This window comes from Oncorhynchus gorbuscha, linkage group LG08 (assembly GCF_021184085.1).
Source record: "Oncorhynchus gorbuscha isolate QuinsamMale2020 ecotype Even-year linkage group LG08, OgorEven_v1.0, whole genome shotgun sequence".
Classification (NCBI taxonomy): Eukaryota; Metazoa; Chordata; class Actinopteri; order Salmoniformes; family Salmonidae; genus Oncorhynchus; species Oncorhynchus gorbuscha.
Window position 1 is genome coordinate 46,680,110 of NC_060180.1, and position 25,203 is coordinate 46,705,312.

Genomic DNA, 25,203 nt, shown 5'->3' on the forward strand with positions numbered 1-25,203 from the left:
TTATGTATCTCTGGCGTAATAAACATACGAGGACACAAAGTATGGACGTTTGTCATTTTATCAACATTCATTCACAACGTAAGAAAACACCCATAAATTCACACAGGATGACAATTTTTTTTTTTTGGAGGGGGGGGGGGGGTCAAGATAACATCAGGCTACCTCTGAAACCAAAGCCTTATCAACTAAATGTATTGATAAAGTTGCTCATAAAGGATACTGGGTGGCCTATTCCTGGTAAAGGGAGTGCTGCCCTCTAGTGGAGAGCATGGTCTCTCGAATCTGCTGCAGCAAACTTTCAGGTTGTGAGCTCAGAGTTGAATGATCAAGTCTCTTGAAGTCTTCATTGCAGAGCATGCATTCTAGAATGTGAGCCACCCTCTGTAGGTCAAAGGCAGCATGGTGAAGCCCCAATGTGGCCAGGGTCTCTGAAAGATGACGTGGGTAATTTGAGGAGTTGTTTTCGGAGCAAGAACTCAAGAAGGACATGCGGTTGTCAGCGATAATCTTCAGGAAAGTGGCAAACTCCCCATAATCAATCCCAGAGCAAGACTTCATGATGACCTGTAAAACAAAATACCAACTCAAGACTACACAGCTTTTTAAAATGCATCTGCTTTGTCAGACAGTGCCTTTGGAAAGTATTCAGACCCCTTGACTTTGGCACATTTTGTTATGTTACAGCCTTATTCTAAAGTGGATCAAATAAAATCCTCAGCAATCTACACACAATACCCCATAATGACAGTGAAAACAGGCTTTTATTCATGTTTTAAAATGTATTAAAAATAAAACCGATACCTTATTTACATTAGTATTCAGACCCTTTGCTATGAGACTCGAAATTGAGATCAGGAGCATTCTGTTTCCATTGCTCATCCTTGAGATGCTTCTACAACTTGATTGGACCTTTTATATAGACAGGTGTGTACCTTTCCAAATCATGTCCAATCAATTGAGTTTACCACAGGTGGACTCCAATCAAGTTGTAGAAGCATCTCAAGGATGAGCAATGGAAACAGAATGCTCCTGATCTCAATTTCGAGTCTCATAGCAAAGGGTCTGAATGGAGTTTGCCAAAAGGCACCTAAAGACTCTCAGACCATGAGAAACAAGATTCTCTGGTCTGATGAAACCATGAATGAACTCTTTGGCCAGAATGCCAAGCGTCACATCTGGAGGAAACCTGAGTACAAAGTACAGAGTAAACGGTCTGAATACTTATGTAATGTGATATTTTAATACATTTGTCTAAACCTGTTTTTGCTTTGTCATTATGGGGTATTGTGTGTAGATGAATGAGGGGGGGGGGATAAACTCATTTTAGAACGAGGCTGTAACGTAATAAAATGTGGAAAAAGTCAAGGGGTCTGAATACTTTCCGAAGGCACTGTATGTCTATCTCCAGGTGTCTTCTATACCTGGCAGTGCTGATGCCATGAATCCATAGTGTTCCTCCATTCCTCTATTTCCCTCTGGACAGCAGACAGCTCATTCTGAAGGAACTGCCACATAATGTCCACATTGCAGCCATTCAGCCAGTTATGGTTGATGGAGATGGTGTCTTCCTGCAGGATAGTGAGACAGAAGTCAGGTTACTTAGTTCAAAATTAGCCATATGAACCATACAGGTGCTTAACTGATAATGATTTGTAAAAAAAAACTCTTGATCAAGTGTACCACTTAAGTAATCCAAACTGCAGTACTTACCAAATTATAAACCTGATGGTGCCAACCACTGGGCACAAATATGATCTCCCCTGCTTCCTGAATGATCTCTAGTGGTTGACAGGCCTCATCACAGTGTGGGAATTGCACCTTGTCTCGAATCTCAGGGGCAGTGACGTCATAAGCAAGGTTGCCATGGCTGTCTCGTAGAAACTCTTCTTGGCCTGGGGGATACAGGAGCCATTTCTTCCTGCCACAGATGTTCGCTGACCAGCTGTAGGAGCGGAACACATCCGCGTGGAATGGCGTCCTATAGCAAAAAGAGGAAAAAGCAAACACATGTTGTTAGAGGAGACAGAGATTTAAGAGAATATCTATTATAGACTCTATAATGAAATGTTTTGTTATACCATGAGCCTTTGGGTCCCATGTAGACGAACCGGTAGTCATCCACCTCCAAAGTATCCCAATACTCATTAAGCCAGTCAGAGGAAAAGAAGACTGGGGTAGTGTAAACATTGTGTTCAGGAAAATCCCTGTGAAAGACAGAGGACGGAACCATTGAGCCATGTTTAGCTTATTCTTGATACAGCTACATTCAGTATATACATTATTTACATACTGTAAAAACGTTCCAATCATTTTTTATTTAATTTATTTCACCTTTATTTAACCAGGTAGGCTAGTTGAGAACAAGTTCTCATTTACAACTGCAACCTGGCCAAGATAAAGCAAAGCAGTGCGACACAAAAACAGAGTTACACATGGAATAAACAAACACACAGTCAATAACACAATAGAAAAAAAGTCTATATACAGTCTATATACAGTGTGCTCTTACTTCAGATGGCAACATACAGGTGAATTCAATACCTTGACATGTGCCAATCTTTCAGATAGAGACATCCTTTTGGTGATGAGTGTCCATTCTGTATGTACTCTCTCCAGTAGTGAATAAATTCCTTGAAAGGAATAATTTGTTTGGGGTTTGCATTGTATTCTTTCGCATTGCAGTTTGCAACTGGAACCGGAGTCTCATCTGCAAGAGGAAAAAAAGATAAATACTTTGAAATCACAATTTACAAAATAGGTTATTGGTTCATCATAACTGCAACACATGTTTTATTACCAAATATATACATCAGATAATTACACAAAGCACGAGAAATGATTGTCAAATCACAGATCAGAACAACCCATCCATAGGCTAATCAAACTCATTAATTTGACATCAAAGTTACTGGACATTGTAATAGATATGTAGCGAACAACATTTATTCACCAAATTGCTGCAGCAGTTTCTGGAAGTTTGGCTTCCCCTCTTCAGTGACCCACTGTTTCCTACATTTCCAGTCTTCAGTAAATTTCCTCGAGAACATGCATGGGTGGTTAGGAAGTAAGTACTTTTTAAAGAATTTGGAATAGCTCAAATCCTTCTCTATGTAATCCACAAAGTGCGAAGACCAAAATTGTTCATAGGATTGCCTTGATATTTTAACGAGGCTGCAGCAGTTATGATAAGACTCCCTGTCCATGATACTGGATGATGTAAACAAGTCCTGGGTGTAACGTTAACTAGCTAACTAATTAGCAAGCAATTGAAACAAGAGACGTACCTAAACTATAGTGACATGATATGTCATATTAATTGCTTTTCCACCATTTATTATTGGATTTACATTGCAAAGATAAATCAAAAATGTGGAGAAAATGGTTCGTTCATTCGAGCCTAAAAATAGCTTCCTATGGCTATGCTATTTTGCATTTTAGGGGACCACATTTATAGATGCACACGCCCAATATTTGCTTTAATTTTTCGTTTTTTTTGTACATGATTGTTTCCGTAATGTTTGCTAATTCAACGTTGAATGTCTTTAGTAAATATACACTTTGAAATTAGACATTAATAATGCACATTCTACACATTTCAAATAGCAGGATCATTGTTTCTAGACGGACTGTAAACATGTCTGTACTGAGGAAGTGACGTCTTTTAATGTCCAAACAAATCTCTCGCTTGGGAACCAATCTGCGAAGAAAAAAAAAATCTTACATTTGTTTTTATGTTTACAATTATTAAAGTGGCACCTTAAAATATATATTAACAGTTTCCATGCAGAGCAGCTGTACTCAACTAATGCACAATCGATAATATTATCGTCTTACGCAACATTACAAAACTGTAGCTTCTGATTTCCTGGAATAGTCATAACCCTGCAGGAGCTCAGGTGCCAGGTTTGTTTAAAAAGTCAACAAAATCATCAAACAATGTTGAAAGATCGCTAGTTACCTATTTTGTTTGTTTGAACACGAATGTAATTTACTCCAAATACACATTTTCTTATCTTTTATTTGAGATGAACGCTTATGAAAAGGTCTGCTAGCTAGCTAGCTTCCTGACATGTTATGATTTTGCATGTTTTGCTAGTCAGCTAACGTTAGCAAGCTTAGCATAGACATAGTGGTACTCTAATAAGGTAGCTAGTACACAGTAACATATGTATCTAGCTAGCTGTACTGTCCATATAGTAGGTCTAAATAGCTAGTCCAAAATAACTTGATTACCATGACAGCTAGCTACTTACATAACATAGTTATATTACTGCCGGGTTGATTGAAATTCCTAGCTAGCAGTTCCAACGTTTTAGTCTCTAATCTTTTATCTCGATTAACATATTGACCTTGATTCAAATATTATTTACAATACAACATTTTAACATGTTCACCCATCTCTTCCTAGGTGAGCATCTGAAGCCAAGCCAAAATGACATGCCCAACCCGAGACATCCCCATCCACAGCTGGCCAGGCTCCTACTACATCAACAGTGAGAAGCGCTGGGATGCCGGCACCCTGTCCCTGACCCGCACCATGCTGCGCTTCACCTCAGACCAGAGCAAAGAGAACCTGGTTGGCTTCCGCCTCTCAAGGATCATGGAGATCAAGATGGAGTCGTCCAGCTTCATCTTCAGCACTCTGACCGTGTTGGAGCATGGGAATATCAAGCACTGGTTCGGCTCGCTGAGGCCCAACCGGGTGGTGGTCTACAATGTCCTGGAGCATTTCTGGAGGGAGAGGTTGTTGTCCCCATCTGCAGAGTTTCAGGGGGCTGAGGCACAGCCGACCAAGGGGAGGGAGCTGATTAACCTGGTTGCGGGGGCTCAGAGAAGGCTAGAGGACACAGGGAATGTCCTCCACCACCAGGGAGAGCAGTTTGATAACGTCATGCATGGCCTAGGCAAGATCGACTCAGATCTGGGCGTGGCAGGCAGGTAAGGTGGATATTGAATTCTACCTCTGGGCCCTGTCAGTCCTTTGTTTTATTGTTTTGAAATATTGTAGCTAATCATGGAGATTTTCCGAAGTTTTGATGCCTTTCTATCCACATGATGATTAAATATACACTAATATATAGTAGTGGTTAATTATTTGAGATTGGATAGCTATTATCCAGAACATGTTTACCCTTCTTAATTTGTATGAACCGTCACTGAATTGGATGCATTCCTCTAACTTCTGTCACTATTATCTCTGCAGGCTACTGTCTGAACTGGAGTCTCCCCCTTGGTGGCCTTTTGGCAAACTACCCTGGAAGAGTCAGCAGGATGTCAAGGCTGAGCATGCTGCCAGAGAGGCTGCTTGTAAGTTAACAGGAACAGGCAAGCACAGAGTGATCACCAGCATACCAGCCATCGTCTCCAGAGGTGGAGACTCAGACCTGAAGCCTGGTTGCTTGATGGTGATGGTCTCCTCATTAGAAGTCCGAGACACAAACTATGTGCTGCTCCACCGCTTTCAGAGGGATGAGGTGGATGACATCCGGGTGCACAATCCGTATGAGATCAGTGTGAGGCAGAGGTTCATAGGGAAGCCAGACATATGCTTCCGACTCCTGTCGGCTAAGATGCCAGAGGCCATGTCAGTGCTAGAGATACAGTATAAGAAGAAGGTGGAGTACACAAGTGAGTACTCTGCCTTCCTGACGACCCCAGCTACGACCCCATGTGACCAGGATCAAGGTTCAATATGGAATGCAGGTAAGAAGTTTAGATTATCCTCTGTGGTCCCAGTCGGGGGTTCTTCTTTGTTTATTTTGCTCTGTACAATGGTTTGTGTTTGGCCACCAAGTGGCAGTAAAGATCTGTGGGTTTTAGCATGGCATATTGTTCAATACACATCTTTGAAATTACTTTAGGCTCTCTTGAGGCTGAAATCTCATTATACACTCTAGCTTATTGATTTGTTACATAGCTTTTTGATTTGTTTCTCGATTCTGATGCATGCTGTGTTTTGTTGTTACGAGCTTTCCCCATTACATTATCATAGGGTTACTGTTACGCTCATAAGAAGCTAATGTGTTTGTTTGAGGGGCCTATCACTATATCTCTGCCCCCTCCCATGACAGCAGGCCTGCTGCAGTACCAGGAGACAGAGGTCCCCATGACAGTCCCAGCAGGAGAGCTGTCCCAGGTGCAGGTGCATGTCCTTAAGCCAGAGGTCACTCAGGCTGAGGCTCAGGAAATCCGACAGGTGAGATACAATATCGGAATCTGGCTCCTAATGCCTCTTCCTGTTTCCTCAAGCATTTTATCCTATGTATCACATGCTTTATAACAATCTGAAGTTATACTGCCCTAACATTTTCTCTATTTTGCATTCAGATAATGTTTATACCTGTCTTTATATCGGTTTTGAATTCAGAAGAAATGCATGATTGAATTTCCATGTTATGATGCATTAAATGTATGCCATTTCAATAGCAGGTTTTAAAGAACAAGTGTAACCTTTCTTATGTTCTATGAAAATCATGGGAAGATAAATGCTGTGTTTCCAGTCCAAACCAGAGATTCACTGTGATGACTTTTATTTTACATACTATGTATTTTATATATTAGTCGGTAAGACCACAAACCAAACTCCCATTGGGTTACAAGAGAGAGGAGAGAGGGAAAGAGACATGGCCAGTTATTTGGTTAGACTTCTCTGGTCAGACAGTGTATAAAGTATTTCCATTCAAAGTCTCATAATGTTGAACAGTGAGCTCCATGCATGGTCGATGGTTGCAAGACATAAACAGTGACGCAAATGCGTTTTCGTTTAACACATTATTATGGGTGGCTCAGAATGGTGTTTTCCATGTTAAACCTCTTCAAAACACAACATTTTGTCTATGTAATTGGTTGGTAATCCGTTACAGGTATGTTGTCATTTTCAGAATCCTCCTAAAACACAGGCTACAGTCTCTCGAGGCTTGGGTGTTTCTTACAGTCCCATAAGCAGTTCTGTAAAGCTGATTGAAGCTGAGGTTGAATGAGGCTTTTGTGGAAATTTCGTTCACAACGGCACAGTTAGTTAGATATTACAAGTTAAGTATTGACTACTTCAGAATGGTATCAATACGATTGTATCTCAATATAATTGTATATATAATCATTTTCAAACAAATCGATCGTGTTAGTGACATTTTCTCGCAATTAGTCTGTTTACAATTCAGGGACATGTGTTTTGTTTCTCTATCAATGGCTTGCTATTTTGTGCCGATAAGTCATAATGGTTCTTTTAAACCACAAAGCCTACCGCTTTCTGAAGTGGTAAAGTGGTACACTTTATGACGCAGCTAATTCATGTAATGATTAGTGAGAGTCCCTCGTTGAGAATCACTTTTAACCTGATTGCCTACCGAAGTGTACAGCAAATAGCCCCTTTGGTCCAAAATATTTGATACCTGCAGATTATCACGTCGTTTTTTTGTTCAAATCATTTTTTTTTTTAAATGTCTTAAACACATTTCCTACAACTCACCTCACCTTTCATCAGTTTAATTATGTTATTAGCCTACTTTTTAAAATGTATTTTTAACTTGATTTGTATTTTACCTACATGTCTGACTGTGTATGTTGAAGGGAAGAGGATAAAAACGAACCAAAAGTTCAGAAGTGGTGTGATAAAATTTACCTTCAACAGTAGAATTTAGTTAAAGGTCAATTTTACAGAATATGGCACCGAATCCCATAAATTACACTGCAGTATATTTTGAAGTATCGATATCAGTCTATCACATTTTCCTCCCAAACTGAAGAAACCTTAGAAAGTGAATGCATGCAGTTGTCGTTAAGGAGTACGTTGAAATACTATTTGTCTGCTCGTTGCTGTCTGAAGCCGTTCCTGTGCACTGTTGCTGTGTCTGCGATTACTGGCCTCTGAAAACTGACATAACGTCAATTGGGTGTGTGTGTGTGTGTGAGCATGTGTAGGATAACATAATATTAGTTTAGAAACCACGTGTTGGGGTGTGGAGTGAGTGTCTATTAAGTTTTGCTTGGCACAACAAGGTTGATTTAAGTTGTTCATTGACCATAACGTACACAGGTGTTGGAGCGTGGAGATGGAGTTGCAGAATTCCCTGAACACACAGAAAGTTGAAATAACAAAATGTCATTGACTTGTCTGTTATCGATGACCTCAGGAGACCAGAGACCTCTGTATAGTCACCATGTGCTTGAGTAATGTATACTAGTCACATGAATATTGGGTCACACGGCGATTGTGTCATGACCTAACGATGGAAGTACAGTCATTACAGATCGTTTTGGTTTTTGTAGTCAGTCCATTGTTTTTCATTTTACAACTAACAGCCATTCGGTCTCCGTGGCTCCGACAAGCAGTGGAAGAATAATTATGGCTGAGAAAAAAAAGTGTTATTCCTCCTCTCTGCTCATCTCCCCTGCCTTTTCCACTGACTGACTCACTCACTCCATGTCCTCTCGGGACATAACCCTAGACGAGACACTTTTCCCCACCACTACGAGAATCAAGAGATTTACTCCCACAGACCTGGGTCAAATATATATGTCAAATATTTGAGCTGAGCTTGATTTACTTTGCCCTGTACAATGGATCAGAGGAAATAGATTCAAAAGGGCCAACCACAAGTTAATCCAAGCGTGTGTGTGTGTGTGTGTGTGTGTGTGTGTGTGTGTGTGTGTGTGTGTGTGTGTGTGTGTGTGTGTGTGTGTGTGTGTGTGTGTGTGTGTGTGTGTGTGTGTGTGTGTGTGTGTGTGTGTGTGTGTGTGCGCGCCTATATGGCTCTCTGCCTGCTCTCTCAGATGCTGATGCAGCTGAAAAACCTGGCTCTGGAGGCTGAGACTGAGCTGGAGAGGCAAGACGAGGCCCTGGATATTCTGACCAGCTCTACGGACCGGGCCACTATGCACATAGACAAACACACCTGCCGCATGAAGAGGCTGCTGTAGTTCACACACCAGCCAACCGGCTCACCACAGCGCAATCCAGAAATGCGCTGTGAGTTGCTGTGCCCTGACGACAAATGCGTGCTCTAAGAAAGTTTTTGTTCTGAACCTCTACATTTGTAGCAAATGTCTGAGTCTCCGGGGTAGTCATACACCCTTACGTCATTGTAATGCGTAAAATATAGAAATCAATGTCCCTCTCAATGTGGTAATTACCAACCAGTCCACTAGATGGCATTTACACCAAGGTAAGGAAGTGTTCACTCCCGTCAGCACTTAGTGGAGATATTGTCCTCGCAGCACTGTGAAGAACCATGAATAGATCCATACCTGGTTGTTGTTGTTGACGGATGATTGAATCCCTGGGTCTGTCACATAAGTATAGAGTGGTTTCTGATGTTGTACTTAAATCAATTTGAGGAACCATTGTCACACTGCTGCTAAATGTGTGTTTTTTTCCTTCTTTTTCAGTTGCAGGTGTCAGTAAAGCCATTCCCCTCCCTCCCTGCACATGGTTTCCCTCCAGCCCCAAGTGTTGCATGTTGCTGCAGAGTAAGTGATGCATCGAGTGGGATCGCTGAATTATAATCCAGTTTGCAGTGGGTCTGAAACTGTCCCTTGAAACTGTGTCCCTTGAAATTCACAGAATACTATTCGGTCACCACCTATTCTATAATGTACAGTACAATAAAAAGCAGACGGTAACTCACAATCTTGCTAACATTGACACTGGATTTGGGGATATCTGTATAATCGTATTTGTATGAATGACTTGCATACTTCTATGCTGTACTGTAATTTATTTATTGTCTATTTATCGTTGATAAACTGTGATTTAAACCCAAAATATCTGGTAAATCATGTTTTTCTTCGTAAGTTTCATGCCTCAAGTTCCCCATGCTATTGTACTGTAGACAGTAGAGTAAGTATTTGAGTGGTGCCTAATTATCCAATAAAACACTTTTTACATAGAAGACAGATGACTGGCTTAAATAGTACACTACAACCCGCCCAGGTCATAAAAGGCAATGTAGTTTCCTTTATTAATTAAAGAATAATAATGAATAGAAAACAAAACAGACAACAAACATGTCTCAACACTCAGAGAAATGCAAAGCAAGGCAACACCCAATAATAACAAGGTTCACATGTGACAAATTGACATGGAGAACGTCAAAACACTAGTGAGTGAAATGGAAGCGGAAGCTATTTACTATTGAAAGTAGTGCTGCATGCGAGTGGGTCCCTGGCCCGTTGAATGAAAGTGAGTGCAGAGTCCCTTTGTAAACAGGCCTGTTATTATAACATCCTGTTGGCAACAGGAGTTGGTTTGGCATCTGCTCACCACTCCTGTGGGGGCTGCGGGCAGGGGCCGCTAGCTTTCACGAGAGAGGGGGACCACCAGGAGCCAAGAGCCCAGATTCATTTGATTTGGCTGCAGGCGATGGGGTGGCAGAGCTCTCAATTATGACTCCGGACGAAGTTGAACTGCTAAACTGTTTTTTTTTTAAAGAAGACTGACGACCTCTCAAATGTCTTGGCCCGGGTCAGTCACTGGGACTTGATCCTACAGTAAAGGTGTAATAGATTTAGAATGAACACTTGTCATAAGCGGTACATGACAAGGAAAATGTTGCCAGAGAAAAGGAGGGTTATACCAAATACTTCTTCAAGTCTGATCAAAGATGGTAAACTGGAGATTGTTTATTTCTTTGATCATTTGAGCGATAAACCGTTACATTCATTTCTGAGTCCTGGTGTCCCGAATACCAGAAGCATACCACGTGGTTATGTGAATTGCTAGCCTCTGAGAAAAAAAAATGTGAGGAAGGGAGAGGGATTACATTCTGCCGCGGTTTTGAAGCAGCCTTGCAATAAAAAGGAAGTGGCGTTGGTCTCGTTTGACCACAGATACATGAGATCCGGCTTTGCCTTTCTAGCGGATGGTAATGGAGAGTGGAGACGCCATGCAGGCCTTGACATCCACGTCTGTTTACTAGATAGTCCCTGTGGTGAGGTTGTTCTTTCCAACAAGGAGCGTGTCTCAATTGATGGCCAATCAATCAAGTTTGTCTGGGAAAGAGCTGCACAAAGGCTGTGGGATTTTGTCAGGGCACACGTGGGTTGTTTCATGCTCTCCAACTGTTAAAATAAGGAGCCATGTGATTGTTATACAAAGTCAGAGTTGTCATTTCCCCTTCGGCTTTGAGGTGGATGTTTTTGCTTTTTGTAAAACGTCTTATGCATTTCTGAATTGAAATAGACATCTCATGACATCATGAGCATTGTAATGTGTCTAGCTGGGCAAATTTACCCCTTAATTTCACAATGTAATAACAATGAATATATTCAACTGACACGTTTTCAGTTTATCACGCACATTAAACTCCGTCAATGTTGGTAAAGGTTTTTTATGTTGATCTTCATTAATGTAATTCATGGGAATGGATTCCACATTCTCTAATTGGAAATGAGAGAAATACACTGTTATTTTATTCCTGTGTAGCAATACACTATTAGAGCATGTCTGTGTGTCTGTCTGTAACGGTTGGACTCTTGACTCACTTCCTGGCTGACCTCTTGCTGGTGCAGGTGTTGCTGCTGCTGCTGTGTTCGTTTCCACATGCAGAGGGAGGTTCCAGTTTCAGGAAATCAGGCCTGTTGGTTAATCTTGGAATTGGGAGGAAAAGTTACTGGAAGGTGGTTGAGTCCAACTGGGGGGCGGAATGGATTCACTCTCTATAAGAGAAAAGACATAACACTTGCTTCTTATAGAACGCTTTGGTTGAAAGTGGATTCTGGTGTTTTTAAACATTTTAATTTTTTAATAAACATAAATAAATGAATAGGTCTACTGGGATTGATACGTACACTGGTGTATAAGTTCTACAATAAGTTGGGATGTACTTCTATGAACACTTACAATACATAAATGACGTTTTATGTGTTTTCAATCCATTATTATAATATCCCTCTATAACCAATTTTACTTTGATTGTTAATGTGATAAGCATTGGCTCGAGCGTTGCTCTTTTTGTGTACATGTTGTTGAGGATTTGGCTCGGAATGAATTTCCCTTCCCATTGGAAGATGCCCTCTGTTTGACTGTTATCATGGTACTTTCCCAGATACCGAGAGACAGAATGATATCACACGCCACTTGCATATGTTATTGTTGTCTTTTCTTTGGTCTTCGGACAGAGATGCACTCTGTTGGATTTCTGTTTCTCTTTATTCAGAGAGCAACTCCTCTCATCTCTGCTGGAGGGAGTTAACTGCCTTGGCCAAAGTAAACTCCAGATCAACTCAGATGAGGGGTCAAGTCTATTACTCCATAAACATGGGTGTGAACGGCACATGTCTACTGTATTGAGCAGCTGAAATAGTTGTGTGTCCACTGTCTTTCGTGTAGCTCACTATTTTTGAGATTAATATTAATCTCATTGACAAATTGTATTTGTCACATGCACCGAATACTACAGGTGTGGACCTTACAGTGAAATGCTTACTTACAAGCCCTTAACCAACAATGCAGTTTTAAGAAAAATACCAAAAAAAAAATAATAATAAATAAATAATAATAATTAAAAAGCAGACTTGCACTGAATTTAGTGTCAGATAGTTTTTTTTGTAGCTAAAAAGTGAAATCCAGTCTGGGATTGGTAAACCATGTTTAAATATTTACACAGTAAACATCTTACAGCGTACATGATTCTAATTTGTTCTCAAGGACCTGTGCCAATGTTCATGAATTAAAATAAGGACAGTTAATCATTCTTTTTGAAGTCTGATAAGGGGTAGATTTCATTTGAGATAGGATCCCAATGACTCTCCCCACTGGGCACAGACGCCATTTCAAAGTCTAGTTTTGATTTACATTTGGTTGAGTTGTCAACTAACGTGAATTCAAGGTAAAATCATTGGATTTAGGTTCAAAGTTGGATGAAAAAGACAAAATTCCATTTTGTTAATCCAATCAGTTTTCCACGTTGATTCAACATCATCACATTGATTTTGGTTGTTGAAATTACGTGGAAACAATGTTGATTCAACCAGTTTTTCCCCTAGTGGGTCTCCGTTATATATGATCATGACACTTGTTGGCTGTGAAAGGAGGGCATGCCCTCTGATATTCAGTAGAGGGCAGCAGTGGGTTTATTGTTCAAGGTCATATTGGGCTGAAATTGTTAATTGATTGACAATTATTAGACCTCCCGAAGTTTCAGTATTTGGGCCTGGTGTTCTAATGTAGTTTATATCAGTAAGGCTGGTCTGAATGTTCGATGCCAGCTGCCCGGCATAGGGATACCTGCCATTAAAGCATCTGGTTCCGAGGACCTTCCCTCAGAGACGAGGTCATTCCCCAAACTATTTTAATAAACGTTTATATTGTGTTTTGCTGTATCTGAAGTCCTCATGATGAAGTTGTGATAGATTTTTGTAACCTCACAGAGTATATATGATAAAACCGCAACTTCACTCTGAACTCGATTTTTCAATTGGCCTCTCATTGAGTTATCCTTATTTGACCAGTTTCAGGAAGCTAGGCGTCACTACTTCACAGGAGAGGCATTTGAACGTAATTTTATACATTTTTATCAAAATGCGTTTTTTTGTGGGCAGTAGTGTCTTCTCTAACATGTGCCTCAATAACAAACTTGTATGCCATCTGTAAATATGAACAAAATTGTGAAGTTATGAGCATAGGTGGTTTAGCCCCGGAAAACTACAGGAATCTTACCGCTATCCATGATTAGCTGAGATAATAGATGGTCAGGACTTCCCGAAGATGAGTTTGGGTTCGTCTGCCATGTAGCATGCTTCTGTCTATAACATGAGCTGCTCAGTATCTGCAGATAATCCTTGCTACCACAGCTATATGAAAGATATAATATTAGCCATGGAGAACTGCAAAAGTGCTGCTACTGCACTCAACAACATTGCTGCCCTGAATTTAACAGCCGCTATCGACAAAGATCAGTGGGAAAAGTTGTGATGGACTACTTTCTGCACACGGTCAGTGTGAACCGGAGTGACTTGACACAACGGGTCAAACAAGCTGTAGGTACAAATAAAACAGAAACGATACAGGATGTCTTACTTAGTTAAACAGGCGTTCCAGTCTGCCGTGAAGCATTCATCCATGGATACGGGTAAGGGTCTAGCTACAGTTGAAACCGGAAGTTTGCATACACCTTAGCCAAATACATTTAAACTCCTGACATTTAATCCTAGTAAAAAAAATACCCTGTCTTAGGTCAGTTAGGATCAACACTTTATTGTAAGAATGTGAAATGTCAGAAAAATAGTAGAGATAATGATTTATTTCAGCTTTTATTTCTTTCATCACATTTCCAGTGGGTCAGAAGTTTACATACACTCAATTATTATTTGGTAGCATTGCCTTTAAATTGTTTAACTTGGGTCAAACATTTTGGGTAGCCTTCCACAAGCTTCCCACAATAATTTGGAGGGATTTTGGCCCATTCCTTCTGTCAAAGCTGGTGTAACTGAGTCAGGTTTGTAGTCCTTCTTGCTCGCACACACTTATTCAGTTCTGCCCACACAATCTATAGGATTGAGGTTAGGGCTTTGTGATGGCCACTCCAATACCTTGACTTTGTTGCCCTTAAGACATGGGATGGTGTTCTTCGGCTTGCAAGCCTCCCCAGGGTGAACCAGACTTGTGGAGGTCTACAATTGTTTTTCTGAGGTCTTGGCTGATTTCTTTAGATTTTCCCATGATGTCAAGCAAAGAGGCACTGAGTTTGAAGGTAGGCCTTGAAATACATCCACAGGTACACCTCCAATTGACTCCAATGATGTCAATTCGCCTAACAGAAGCTTCTAAAGCTGTGACATTGTCTGGAATTTTCCAAGCTGTTTTAAGGCACAGTCAACTTAGTGTATGTAAAATTCTGACCTACTGGAATTGTGATACAGCGAATTATAAGTGAAATAATCTGTCTGTAAACAATTGTTGGAAAAATTACTTGTCACGCACAAGTATATGTCCTAACCGACTTGCCAAAACTATTGTAGAGCGGTTGAAAAACAAGTTTTAATGACTCCAACCTAAGTGTATGTAAACTTCTGACTTTCACTGTATATTTTCAGATATTATACGTTTCTAATTTTGTCAGAAAGTCATTTTAATTTAATGTTAAAGCATACAGTTCGCTTGCTAGCGAACATTAGCTTGCTGGCTCGCTAGCTAATGTTATGTGTATGATCTGTGTAGGAATAGTATTTGTAGTTAGCTTACATTGAACCAAAACTGAAGAAAAATATAAATGCAACATGCAACAATTTCAAAGATTTTACTGAGTTAAAGTTCATATAAGGAAATAAGTCAATTGAAATAAATTCATGACTTGGAATACAGATATGCATCTGTTGGTCACAGATACCTTAAAAAATGGTAGGGGCGTTGATCAGTAAAACCAGTCAGTATCTGGTGAGACCACCATTTGCCTCATGCAGCGTGACATCTCCTTTGCAACGAGTTGATCAGGCTGTTGATTGTGGCCTGTGTAATGTTGTCCCACTCCTCTTCGATGGCTGTGCAAAGTTGCTGGATATTGGTAGGAACTGGAACACGCTGTCGTTTATGTCAATCCAGAGCATCCCAAACATGCTCAATGGGTGACATGTCTGGTGGGTATGCGGGCCATGGGGGAGCTGAGACATTTTCAGCTTCTAGGAATTGTGTACAGATCCTTTCAATATGCTGAAACATGAGGTGATGGCAGCAGATGAATGGCACGACAATGGGCCTTAGGATCTCATCACGGTATCTCTGTGCATTCAAATTGCCATAGTTAGAATGCAATTGTGTTTGTTGTCCGTAGCTTATGCCGGCCTGTACCATAACCCACCGCCACCATGGGGCACTCTGTTCACAACGTTAACATAAGCAAACCACTTGCCCACGTGACGCCATGCATGTGGTCTGCGGTTGTGAGGCTGGTTGGACGTACTGCCAAATTCTCTAAACCGACGTTGGAGGTGGCTTATGGTAGAGAAATTAACATTAAATTATCTGGCAACATCTCTGGTGGAAATGACTGAAGTCAGCATGCAAATTGCAATAACAGGGATGTAAACACATTTGTGCATGTGGACAATTTCTGGGACTTTTTATTTCAGCTCGTGAAACATGGGACCAACACTTTACATGTTGCATTTATATATTTTTTCAGTGTAGTTGGTTAGCTTTAGCTACCTACAGATTCATACTACAGCATTTCATGCATGGTTGGGATTATGGTTCATTTTTTACCAAGCTAGCTACATGTCTAAACAAAAGACTTCAATTTGCCAGATTGTTACATGACCCATCAAGTTAGCTAGGTGTGTCTGGGGGTGATTACAGCCATCTATTGTATTTAATGAACATGTGTACATGTCTAGATAATACTGACCCATCCACTTAGCTAGATGTGGCAGGGGGGTGGTTAAAGTATTTATTTCACAAGACCCATCAATTTAGACAAGCATGTCTGTCTAAGTATTATCAAATAATTCTAAAATATTTCTGCACTTTTTTTTTATCTGGACACAATTTTGATATTACTACTATGCAAATATTTATTTATTTATTTATTTATTTCACCTTTATTTAACCAGGTAGGCAAGTTGAGAACAAGTTCTCATTTACAATTGCGACCTGGCCAAGATAAAGCAAAGCAGTTCGACAGATACAACGACACAGAGTTACACATGGAGTAAAACAAACATACAGTCAATAATACAGTATAAACAAGTCTATATACAATGTGAGCAAATGAGGTGAGAAGGGAGGTAAAGGCAAAAAAGGCCATGGTGGCAAAGTAAATACAATATAGCAAGTAAAACACTGGAATGGTAGTTTTGCAATGGAAGAATGTGCAAAGTAGACATAAAAATAATGGGGTGCAAAGGAGCAAAATAAATAAATTAATTAAATACAGTTGGGAAAGAGGTAGTTGTTTGGGCTAAATTATAGGTGGGCTATGTACAGGTGCAGTAATCTGTAAGATGCTCTGACAGTTGGTGCTTAAAGCTAGTGAGGGAGATAAGTGTTTCCAGTTTCAGAGATTTTTGCAGTTCGTTCCAGTCACTGGCAGCAGAGAACTGGAAGGAGAGGCGGCCAAAGAAAGAATTGGTTTTGGGGGTGACCAGAGAGATATACCTGCTGGAGCGTGTGCTACAGGTGGGAGATGCTATGGTGACCAGCGAGCTGAGATAAGGGGGGACTTTACCTAGCAGGGTCTTGTAGATGACATGGAGCCAGTGGGTTTGGCGACGAGTATGAAGCGAGGGCCAGCCAACGAGAGCGTACAGGTCGCAATGGTGGGTAGTATATGGGGCTTTGGTGACAAAATGGATTGCACTGTGATAGACTGCATCCAATTTGTTGAGTAGGGTATTGGAGGCTATTTTGTAAATGACATCGCCAAAGTCGAGGATTGGTAGGATGGTCAGTTTTACAAGGGTATGTTTGGCAGCATGAGTGAAGGATGCTTTGTTGCGAAATAGGAAGCCAATTCTAGATTTAACTTTGGATTGGAGATGTTTGATATGGGTCTGGAAGGAGAGTTTACAGTCTAACCAGACACCTAAGTATTTGTAGTTGTCCACGTATTCTAAGTCAGAGCCGTCCAGAGTAGTGATATGCAAGTTACCATTTCACTATACCTTTTACACCTTCTGTATATTTTAATATTGTAATTTTATTTGATGTGGTGTGGGTTTTCCAGTGACGGTAATGAGAAGAACAACGTGAGAACCTTGTGAAGACTTACGGAAAACGTTTGACCTCTGTCATTGCCCACAAAGGGTATATAACAAAGTATTGAAATAAACTTTTGTTATTGAACAAATACTTATTTTCCACCATAATTTGCAAATAAATTCATTAAAAATCCAACAATGTGATTTTCTGGATTTTTTTTCTCATTTTGTCTGTCATAGTTGATGTGTACCTATGATGAAAATTACAGGCTTCTCTCATCTTTTTAAGTGGGAGAACTTGCACAATTGCTGGCTGACTAAATACGTTTTTGTCCCACTGTAATCATAAATTAAATTGTGAGTTTTAATACCTGGTTGCAAATCCTTTGCAATCAATGACTGCCTGAAGTCTGGATCCCATAGACATCGCCAGATGCTGTGTGTCTTCCCTGGTGATGCTCTGCCAGGCCTTTACTGCAGCTATCTTCAGTTCCTGCTTGTTCTTAGGGTGTTTTGCCCTTAGTTTTGCCTTCAGCAAATGAAATGCATGCTCAATTGGATTCAGATCAGGTGATTGACTTGGCCATTGCAGAACATTCCACTTTGCCTTAAAAAAGTATTGAGTTGCTTTTGCAGTATGAGTCGTGTCATTGTCTATCTGCACTGTGAAGCGCCGTCCAATGAGTTTTGAAGCATTTGCTTGAATCTGAGCAGATAATATAGCCTGAAACACCGAATTCATCCTGCTACTTTTGTCACCAGTCACATCATCAATAAATGCAAGTGAACCAGTTCCATTAGCAGCCATACATGCCCACACCATAACACCACCTCCACCATGCTTCACAGGTGAGGTGGTATGCTTCGGATCATGCGCAGTTCCTTCCCTTCTCCATACTCTTCTCTTTCCATCATTCTGGTTCAAGTTAACCTTTGTCTCATCTGTCAATAGGATGTTGTTCCAGAACTGTACAGGCTTTTTTAGATGTTTTTTTGGCAAACTCGAACCTGGTCTTCCTGTTTTTGAGGCTTACGAATGGTTTACATCTTGTGGTAAACCCTCTGTGTTTACTCTGGTGAAGTCTTCTCTTGATTGTTGACTTTGACACAGACACGCCTACCTCCTAGAGGGTGTTCTTGATCTGGCCAACTGTTGTGACTGGGGTTTTTCTTCACCAAGGAAAGAATTCTTCTGTCATCCATCACAGTTGTTTTCCGTGGTCTTCTTGGACCTTTGGTGTTGCTGAGCTCACCAGTGCTTTCTTTCTTTTTAATAATGTACCAAATAGTTGATTTGGCGACACCTAATGTTTTTGCTGTCTCTCTGATGGGTTTGTTTTGATTTTTCAGCCTAATGATGACTTGATTTGCTGGACAGCCCTTTGGACTTCATATTGAGGGTTAACAGCAACAGATTCCAAATGCAAATGCCACACTTGAAATCAAGTCTAGACCTTTTATATGCTTACTTCTAAATTAACTAATGAGGGAATAACACACACACCTGGCCATGGAATAGCTGAGCAGCCAATTGTCCAATTACTTTTGTTCCCTTACAAATGGGGGGACCACATACAAAAAGTGCTGTAATTCCTATACCGTTCACCCGATTTTGATGTAAATACCCTCAAATTAAAGCTGAAAGTCTGCACTTTCAGCTCATATTCATTATTTAATTTCAACTCCAATATACTGTGGTAGACTTATCAAGTGTATTTTTACCTGGAGTTTTTCCTTATTGGAGGCTACTACTTTCACCACTTTTAGTCTTGAAATCTTTGGTTGTTTACTACACTACCTTACTCATTCTGTTTAGCGCATGGCCTCACATGTGAATCCTTAAAGAGATAGGTAGGGTTTAGGCTCAAGAGGGCGTGAACAATGCTTAATAGGTGTAGAAAAAGAAGAGCTTTCCAGTAGGTGTACCAAAAATTCAAGGGCCATTTTCTCAAAAGTGGGGTTATAAGTTTATTAACTTTCAAAGCAGAAATACTTTCCAATTGTTCCTCAACTGCAGTGTATTACATACCATTTTTGTAGCTCTGAGTCTCTATTTTTATCCAATGTAAAAAACACAATTTCAAATTTTACAACATAAGACCGATTCGATGTGGTCGGTCACTTCTATTGTAAGATAAACAATCTACTACCAATTGGACAGTCAATCAATCAAATGTATTTATAAAGCCCTTTTTACATCAGCCGCTAGACTGAAACCAAGCCTAAAACAAAAAAACGGAAAGAAATGCAGATGACGAAGCACGGCCCAGACACTGTTCTTTTTATAAATTCTACTATATTATGAAACATTTACAGTGGACAAGGTAATGGAAATTGGAAACCATTTCCCCCCAAAATATCTAAACCGGTCTTGTTTTCTTTCTGAACCTTAAAATGTAACGTTATGACCATAACAACTGTTCCCTGAAGGAGGGGAAATGAGGTACAACATGCAGTACTTTGGGGAGTCACACTCTCGTGACTGGTTGAAGGATCTACAATCACACCTGACAAGGCCAATGAACTCGCCTCTTCACAGGAAGCCACGCATACCACAGGTGATGTTCTGTGGCCCGGATTCATTCTTTCAATTTAATACCGCTCTTCATCGAGCGCAGGAATGGGCGGTGCGGGGCCAAGCAGGTGTTGTACCTCGTTTCCCTCCTCCAGGGAGCAGTAGTTATAGTCATAACGTTACATTCCCTTTCAGTCATTCAACTTCGGTACAACATACAATGGGGAAATATAATCACGCCCCAAGCCGACCCCATGGATACTAAATGAAACAGCCCATGGCAGACCAGACCTGACCCTGCCAGATGGGGCAGTCTGGGTATTGCACACACAACGTGCTGGCTAGGGACTTTACCCTGTCCCAGCCATAAGCACACTGTACTATACTTGGAGCAGTGACATCCAAGCATTAAAACTTCACAACAGTGTGTGGTGATGCACAACTTGCCGCAGCACAAATATCTCCTATAGTAAACCCTTTAAAAAAGTGGGCGCGTCCCCCGCTGGATAACCCTTGCCCCAGGTAACCCTTGCTGCTGTATGCCTCCACAATCCAGTGGGAGAGAGAACTGTCGCAAGCTGGTTTAGCAAAACAGACAAAAAGTTGTCACATTTCCTGATATCCTGTGTCCACTCAATGTACTGCATGTACATAAAGCTCGCACCGGACACAGGGCATGTAACCTTTGTTGCTCTTCAGAAGCACAATGGGACGAAAAGGTAAATAGCTATAAAAAAAAGCTAAGGAAGTGTAAGACATAGCCATGACTTTCGGGGCGATGGCCACATTTGGACTCAACGTGACATTAGAGTCGTCCGGGGCGAACTGAGTACAGGAATGGTGTACTGATAACACACGGAGGTCCCCAACACGTTTAGTCGAGGCCAATACCATGAGCAGGCAGGTTTTGTAGGAGAGGATCTTCAGATCTTCAGTGGGGGCAGCACACAGTGCCTCCAAAACCAGCGCCAAGTCCCATGTGGGCGCAATAAGTTAGAGACCGGTCTGAGACTATGTACACCTTCGTACAGCGCACCCCACCATCGGGGGGATGTGTCTGTCGTGATCACCTTTGTGGGATTCAACTCAGCCCATGGAAGCCCTCTGACAATAGCAAAGGGTCCCACCAATGGTCCACGGCCAGTAGGCCTGACCTGGAACCTGAAGCGACCATCCTAGACTGCGAGATGCATCCAGGTGAGTGGCTAGCACTCAGCGCCGGAAGGGCCATATCAACAATAACCCCACGGGAATGATTTCCATCACAGAAGCCATTATCCCTAATAGGCATAGGCACTGGTGAAAACACACTGTGTTGAGTTGAGGGGGCAGAGCCAGAACCCGGACGCCCTCCGTGGGGATTGAAAAGCGTGATACGTGAATGAGTCCAGCTCGAGACCCGGGTATGGAATGTGCCGAGATGGAGTTTCTGGTTTCTTATGAAGCCCAGAGACTAAAATGGGACAGTAGCATGGATGTGTGTAACACTGCTTGCCCCCTCAACTCAGCCGCCACCAGCCAATCGCTGTAATAGCCGGCAGCGTTCTGATTTGGTCAAATATGAGGTGCTTGCTGAGGGCATGTAGGTCTAGAATGGGACCCAAAGTCCCGCCCTTTTCGTAACCAGGAATACCGTTTGCTCCAGCAGTCCCGGGTCTTTGACATAGGAGCCACTCGGATTGCCAGCTTCTTGAGACAGGAGGATATTTCCGCCCTCAAAATGGCCTCTGAGGCCTCGGAAACAGTCAACTTGATAACGCTACAGAAGCCTAGGGCACTCACAACAAATTGTAGTACCCTGTTGTCACTGTTCGCATGATCCAGGGTGACACTGCGCATGTGCGCCATTGATCGGAGCAGACAGAGAGACACCGGGGAAATGCCATCTGAAGGGGCAGGATGCCACCTTGTGGAATGGAAGAGGTTGGTTCTTCTTCCATTTACACCACTCTTGATAACCGTGTGTCTGAACATGGAGAAGGAACACTTTTAATCAAACTCACATATGGGAGACATCACTTTTAACACACAGTGATGTACCCCGATTGGCCGTGCGACTTGGGGGTACTGTTGTCACGACGAGCTTTCATTGGTTTAGATGGGAAAATGCATTTCGGTAACCGGCTGGCACCCAGCTCTGGACCGCACGGATTACAAATAGACCCAGGGTAAAAACTGTATCACTTTATTACTCTACCGACCAGTCATAGGTACTGGCGACAAAGTGCCTTGTAACCTAGCTGGAAAAACAGACCCCTTCTGTTATAATTTGATTCCCATTAATGAAAATTGTTTGGGAGCTCATATGAATCAGAGACACTATTTGTGGTCATGTCCAAACCTGCTCGTTCCTGCGACTCCACTACCAACAACTAATCGCCTGTAGAGCCCATAACCTGTATCACTAGACACCTCATAGGGACTAATGAGCTACAAGCAGGAATCGGGAATGATACCAGCAATTAGCCACCTATGGGGGAGGGGCACTCTCTTGTGGTCAGTGACCCAACTTTTCACTCTCACCCTGGGGAGATTGATGTACCCCTTGAACTACGTGGACCGTGGGTAACTTAGCGGTCAGCATTAAACATGGACAAGCTTCCAACATACACTGTGCTTCCGTGAGACTGTATAGCCTGCATGGGGCCTTCAGCACACAAAGTCCAGGACATGAGCATGCTCTACCACTATGGGATGGTTTAGATGGCGTGACTTCTCATTTTCCAAATGTTTGTTTTAGTAGGTTGAATTGAGGTGTAGAGCGGAATAATTGAAGGGATTAATCCGAGCCTCGCGTCATCACCTGTGGAAGGCGGGGCTTACAGCGAGGTGCGGATTTCATTGGACTTGTCAGGCGTGATTGTAGATCCTTTAACCGAAATTGTGAGAGTGCGACTCCCAATAATATGTTGTACTGAAGTTGTCTGACTGAAAGGGAACGCCTCATAGTTTCCCTTGTGACTGCTGAAGGAAAACACAATGGTTGGGAGTGTAGCCTACCTTTGGCACAGTTTGAGAAGCTAGGGACAGGGTCTTTTTGTGATGACTGGATTATGTATTCATTAAAATCACATCTATACTGCTCCCCAAACAAGTTGTCAGGCTGGGAGCCAGCTTACACCGCATCAGTACTTTTACGAGTGGGCCCCCCAGAAACCTTCAGCGAGACTGTTTTTAGTGGCGCTTGCTGCAAATGGAAACACTTAGCTCTTACAATAAATTACCCTGCAGCCAATGATGGTGATGCCACACTGCACAGGCCCCCAGCCCTGCCACTCTGCCTGGTCAGAGAGACATGCACACATAGCAGCAGTGTTTGGATTGCGCAAAGCAATCATTATGGGTGATGGAATGATGATGTGCAACATTAGGTCTTCTTCAGAGGCAGAGATGGACAGAGTGTAATGGTAACTGTGATACTACATTACAGTACAAATGCAACATGAGAATGGGGTTGTTGTACTAGGGTGTAGTGTCCTCTGGTGAAGTGTGATAAAGGCAAGAGATAACATAGTGCTCTCTCTGGCTTCCCCCCTGGGTTGAGATTGGGTTCATGTCAGGATAAAGTTGAGTGTTTGGCTCTTGATTTTCTAGAGGAAAATAGACAAACAACCATTAGTGTTGGTGGAGGTCACTACTCTAGGGTTCTCAAAACGCAACTCTGGACCTCGAAGCCAGTCCCACTGTGTTTGTCCATTGTTTTCCTCTAATCTATGACTGATTTAGACACTAGGTGGGTGCAATTACTTTTCAGGTAGAACAGAAAATCAGCAGGCTCCGGAGCTCGAAGGGTAAGAGTTGAATATCCTTGCTCTAGGGCAATACCCCTAACCCTCCATAGTACTGCTATTCAGTATCGACACTACTATTCTGAATCTGCTTTGTATGATTAAAATATACATGATAACACTTCTATACGCTATTGTCAAATTGAGTGGCCCTTTTTCAGCCAACCAATGCCACACCCTCTTTCTACCAGACTCCAATGGGGTCAAGTTCAAACATTAGGACAACACACTTAAAGGTACTTTACTTTAAACTGCTGTATTAGATGTCCAGGTGCAAAAGGAAATAATAGTTACCAAATAAGTGTTGCCTTTGCCTAAGACCACCTACCAAAATAAATCATCGTAATTATCATACCTGCTGGTGTTAACTTGTTTGACCACCTAGGGATGTACACTGAACAAAAATATAAACGCAACATGTAAAGTGTTGGTCCCATGTCTCATGAGCTGAAATAAAAGATCCCAGAAATGTTCCATAAGCACATAAAGCATATTTCTCTCTAATTTTGTGCACACATTTGTTTACATCCCTTTTAGTAAGAATTTCTCCTTTGCCAATATAATCCTTCCACCTGACAGCTGTGGCATATCAATAATCTGATTAAACAGCATGATCATTACACATGTGCACCTTGTGCTGGGGACAATAAAAGACCACTCTGAAATGTGAAGTTTTGTCACACAACACAATGCCACAGATGTCTCAACTTTTGAAGAAGGGTGTAGTTGGCATGCTGACTTCTGTAATGTCCACCAGAGCTATTGCCAGATAATTGAATGTTAATTTCTCGACCATAAACCGCCTCCAACATCCTTTTAGAGAATTTGGCAGTACCTTCAACCGGCCTCAACCACAGACCACGTGTATGGAGTCGTGTGAACGAGTGGTTTGCTGATGCCAACATTGTGAACAGAGTGCCCAACGGACAACTGACACAATTGCATTTTATCGATGACAATTTCAATGCACAAAAATACCGTGACGAGATCCATTGTGAGGCCCATTTTTTTTAAAGGTTTCTGTGACCAACAGATACATATCTGTTTTCCCAGTCATGTAAATCCATAGATTAGGGCCTAATGAATTTATTTCAATTGACTGATTTCCTCATATGAACTGTAACTCAGTAAAATCAATGTGTAATGGCCTTGGTTATAGCTAAATAGAAGAGACTTTTATCCGTAGGTTCTTTTCAATGTGTTACCACATTTATGAACATAAATGCCAAGTAACAAATGACATGTGGCTGTATACTAAGTAGCCATGTT

The 25,203-nt window shown here is 41.6% G+C and overlaps 2 protein-coding genes across 5 annotated transcripts; one reads left to right on the forward strand and one right to left on the reverse strand.

Annotated features, from left to right (window-relative positions):
* Window positions 1-40: 40 nt before the first annotated feature.
* On the reverse strand, window positions 41-3,445 carry LOC124041736 (2-oxoglutarate and iron-dependent oxygenase JMJD4-like). The gene is made up of 6 exons (XM_046359670.1): window positions 2,951-3,445; window positions 2,542-2,707; window positions 2,079-2,204; window positions 1,711-1,978; window positions 1,422-1,568; window positions 41-564 (listed from the first exon to the last, which is right to left on the reverse strand). Exons 1-6 carry the CDS (start codon window positions 3,201-3,203, stop codon window positions 229-231), a joined length of 1,296 nt encoding a protein of 431 aa, XP_046215626.1. The 5' UTR covers window positions 3,204-3,445; the 3' UTR covers window positions 41-228.
* On the forward strand, window positions 3,013-9,763 carry LOC124041737 (synaptosomal-associated protein 47-like). Of its 4 annotated transcripts, none has more exons than XM_046359672.1 (6): window positions 3,013-3,064; window positions 4,409-4,938; window positions 5,204-5,703; window positions 6,072-6,196; window positions 8,773-8,968; window positions 9,388-9,763. In XM_046359672.1, the coding sequence occupies exons 2-5, from the start codon at window positions 4,433-4,435 to the stop codon at window positions 8,917-8,919; spliced, it is 1,278 nt and encodes a 425-aa protein (XP_046215628.1). In that variant the 5' UTR covers window positions 3,013-3,064; window positions 4,409-4,432; the 3' UTR covers window positions 8,920-8,968; window positions 9,388-9,763. The 4 variants fall into 4 exon arrangements, with proteins under 4 accessions (XP_046215628.1, XP_046215630.1, XP_046215627.1 ...); XM_046359674.1 differs by lacking the exon at window positions 3,013-3,064 and adding an exon at window positions 3,640-3,903 and having other exon boundaries at window positions 6,075-6,196; XM_046359671.1 differs by lacking the exon at window positions 3,013-3,064 and adding an exon at window positions 3,641-3,903.
* Window positions 9,764-25,203: the final 15,440 nt, after the last annotated feature.

Bases quoted from the DNA above. Each gene is read 5' to 3' on its own strand.
- LOC124041736 (XM_046359670.1), bottom strand. From the start codon at position 3,203: ATGGACAGGGAGTCTTATCATAACTGCTGCAGCCTCGTTAAAATATCA. The intron at 2,708-2,950 runs GTGAATAAATGT...TTCCTCTTGCAG, and splicing joins GAAACTGCTGCAGCAATTTG to ATGAGACTCCGGTTCCAGTT. The intron at 565-1,421 runs GTATAGAAGACA...TTTGTTTTACAG, and splicing joins CATGGCATCAGCACTGCCAG to GTCATCATGAAGTCTTGCTC.
- LOC124041737 (XM_046359672.1), top strand. From the start codon at position 4,433: ATGACATGCCCAACCCGAGACATCCCCATCCACAGCTGGCCAGGCTCC. The intron at 4,939-5,203 runs GTAAGGTGGATA...TTATCTCTGCAG, and splicing joins GATCTGGGCGTGGCAGGCAG to GCTACTGTCTGAACTGGAGT. The intron at 5,704-6,071 runs GTAAGAAGTTTA...CTCCCATGACAG, and splicing joins AGGTTCAATATGGAATGCAG to CAGGCCTGCTGCAGTACCAG.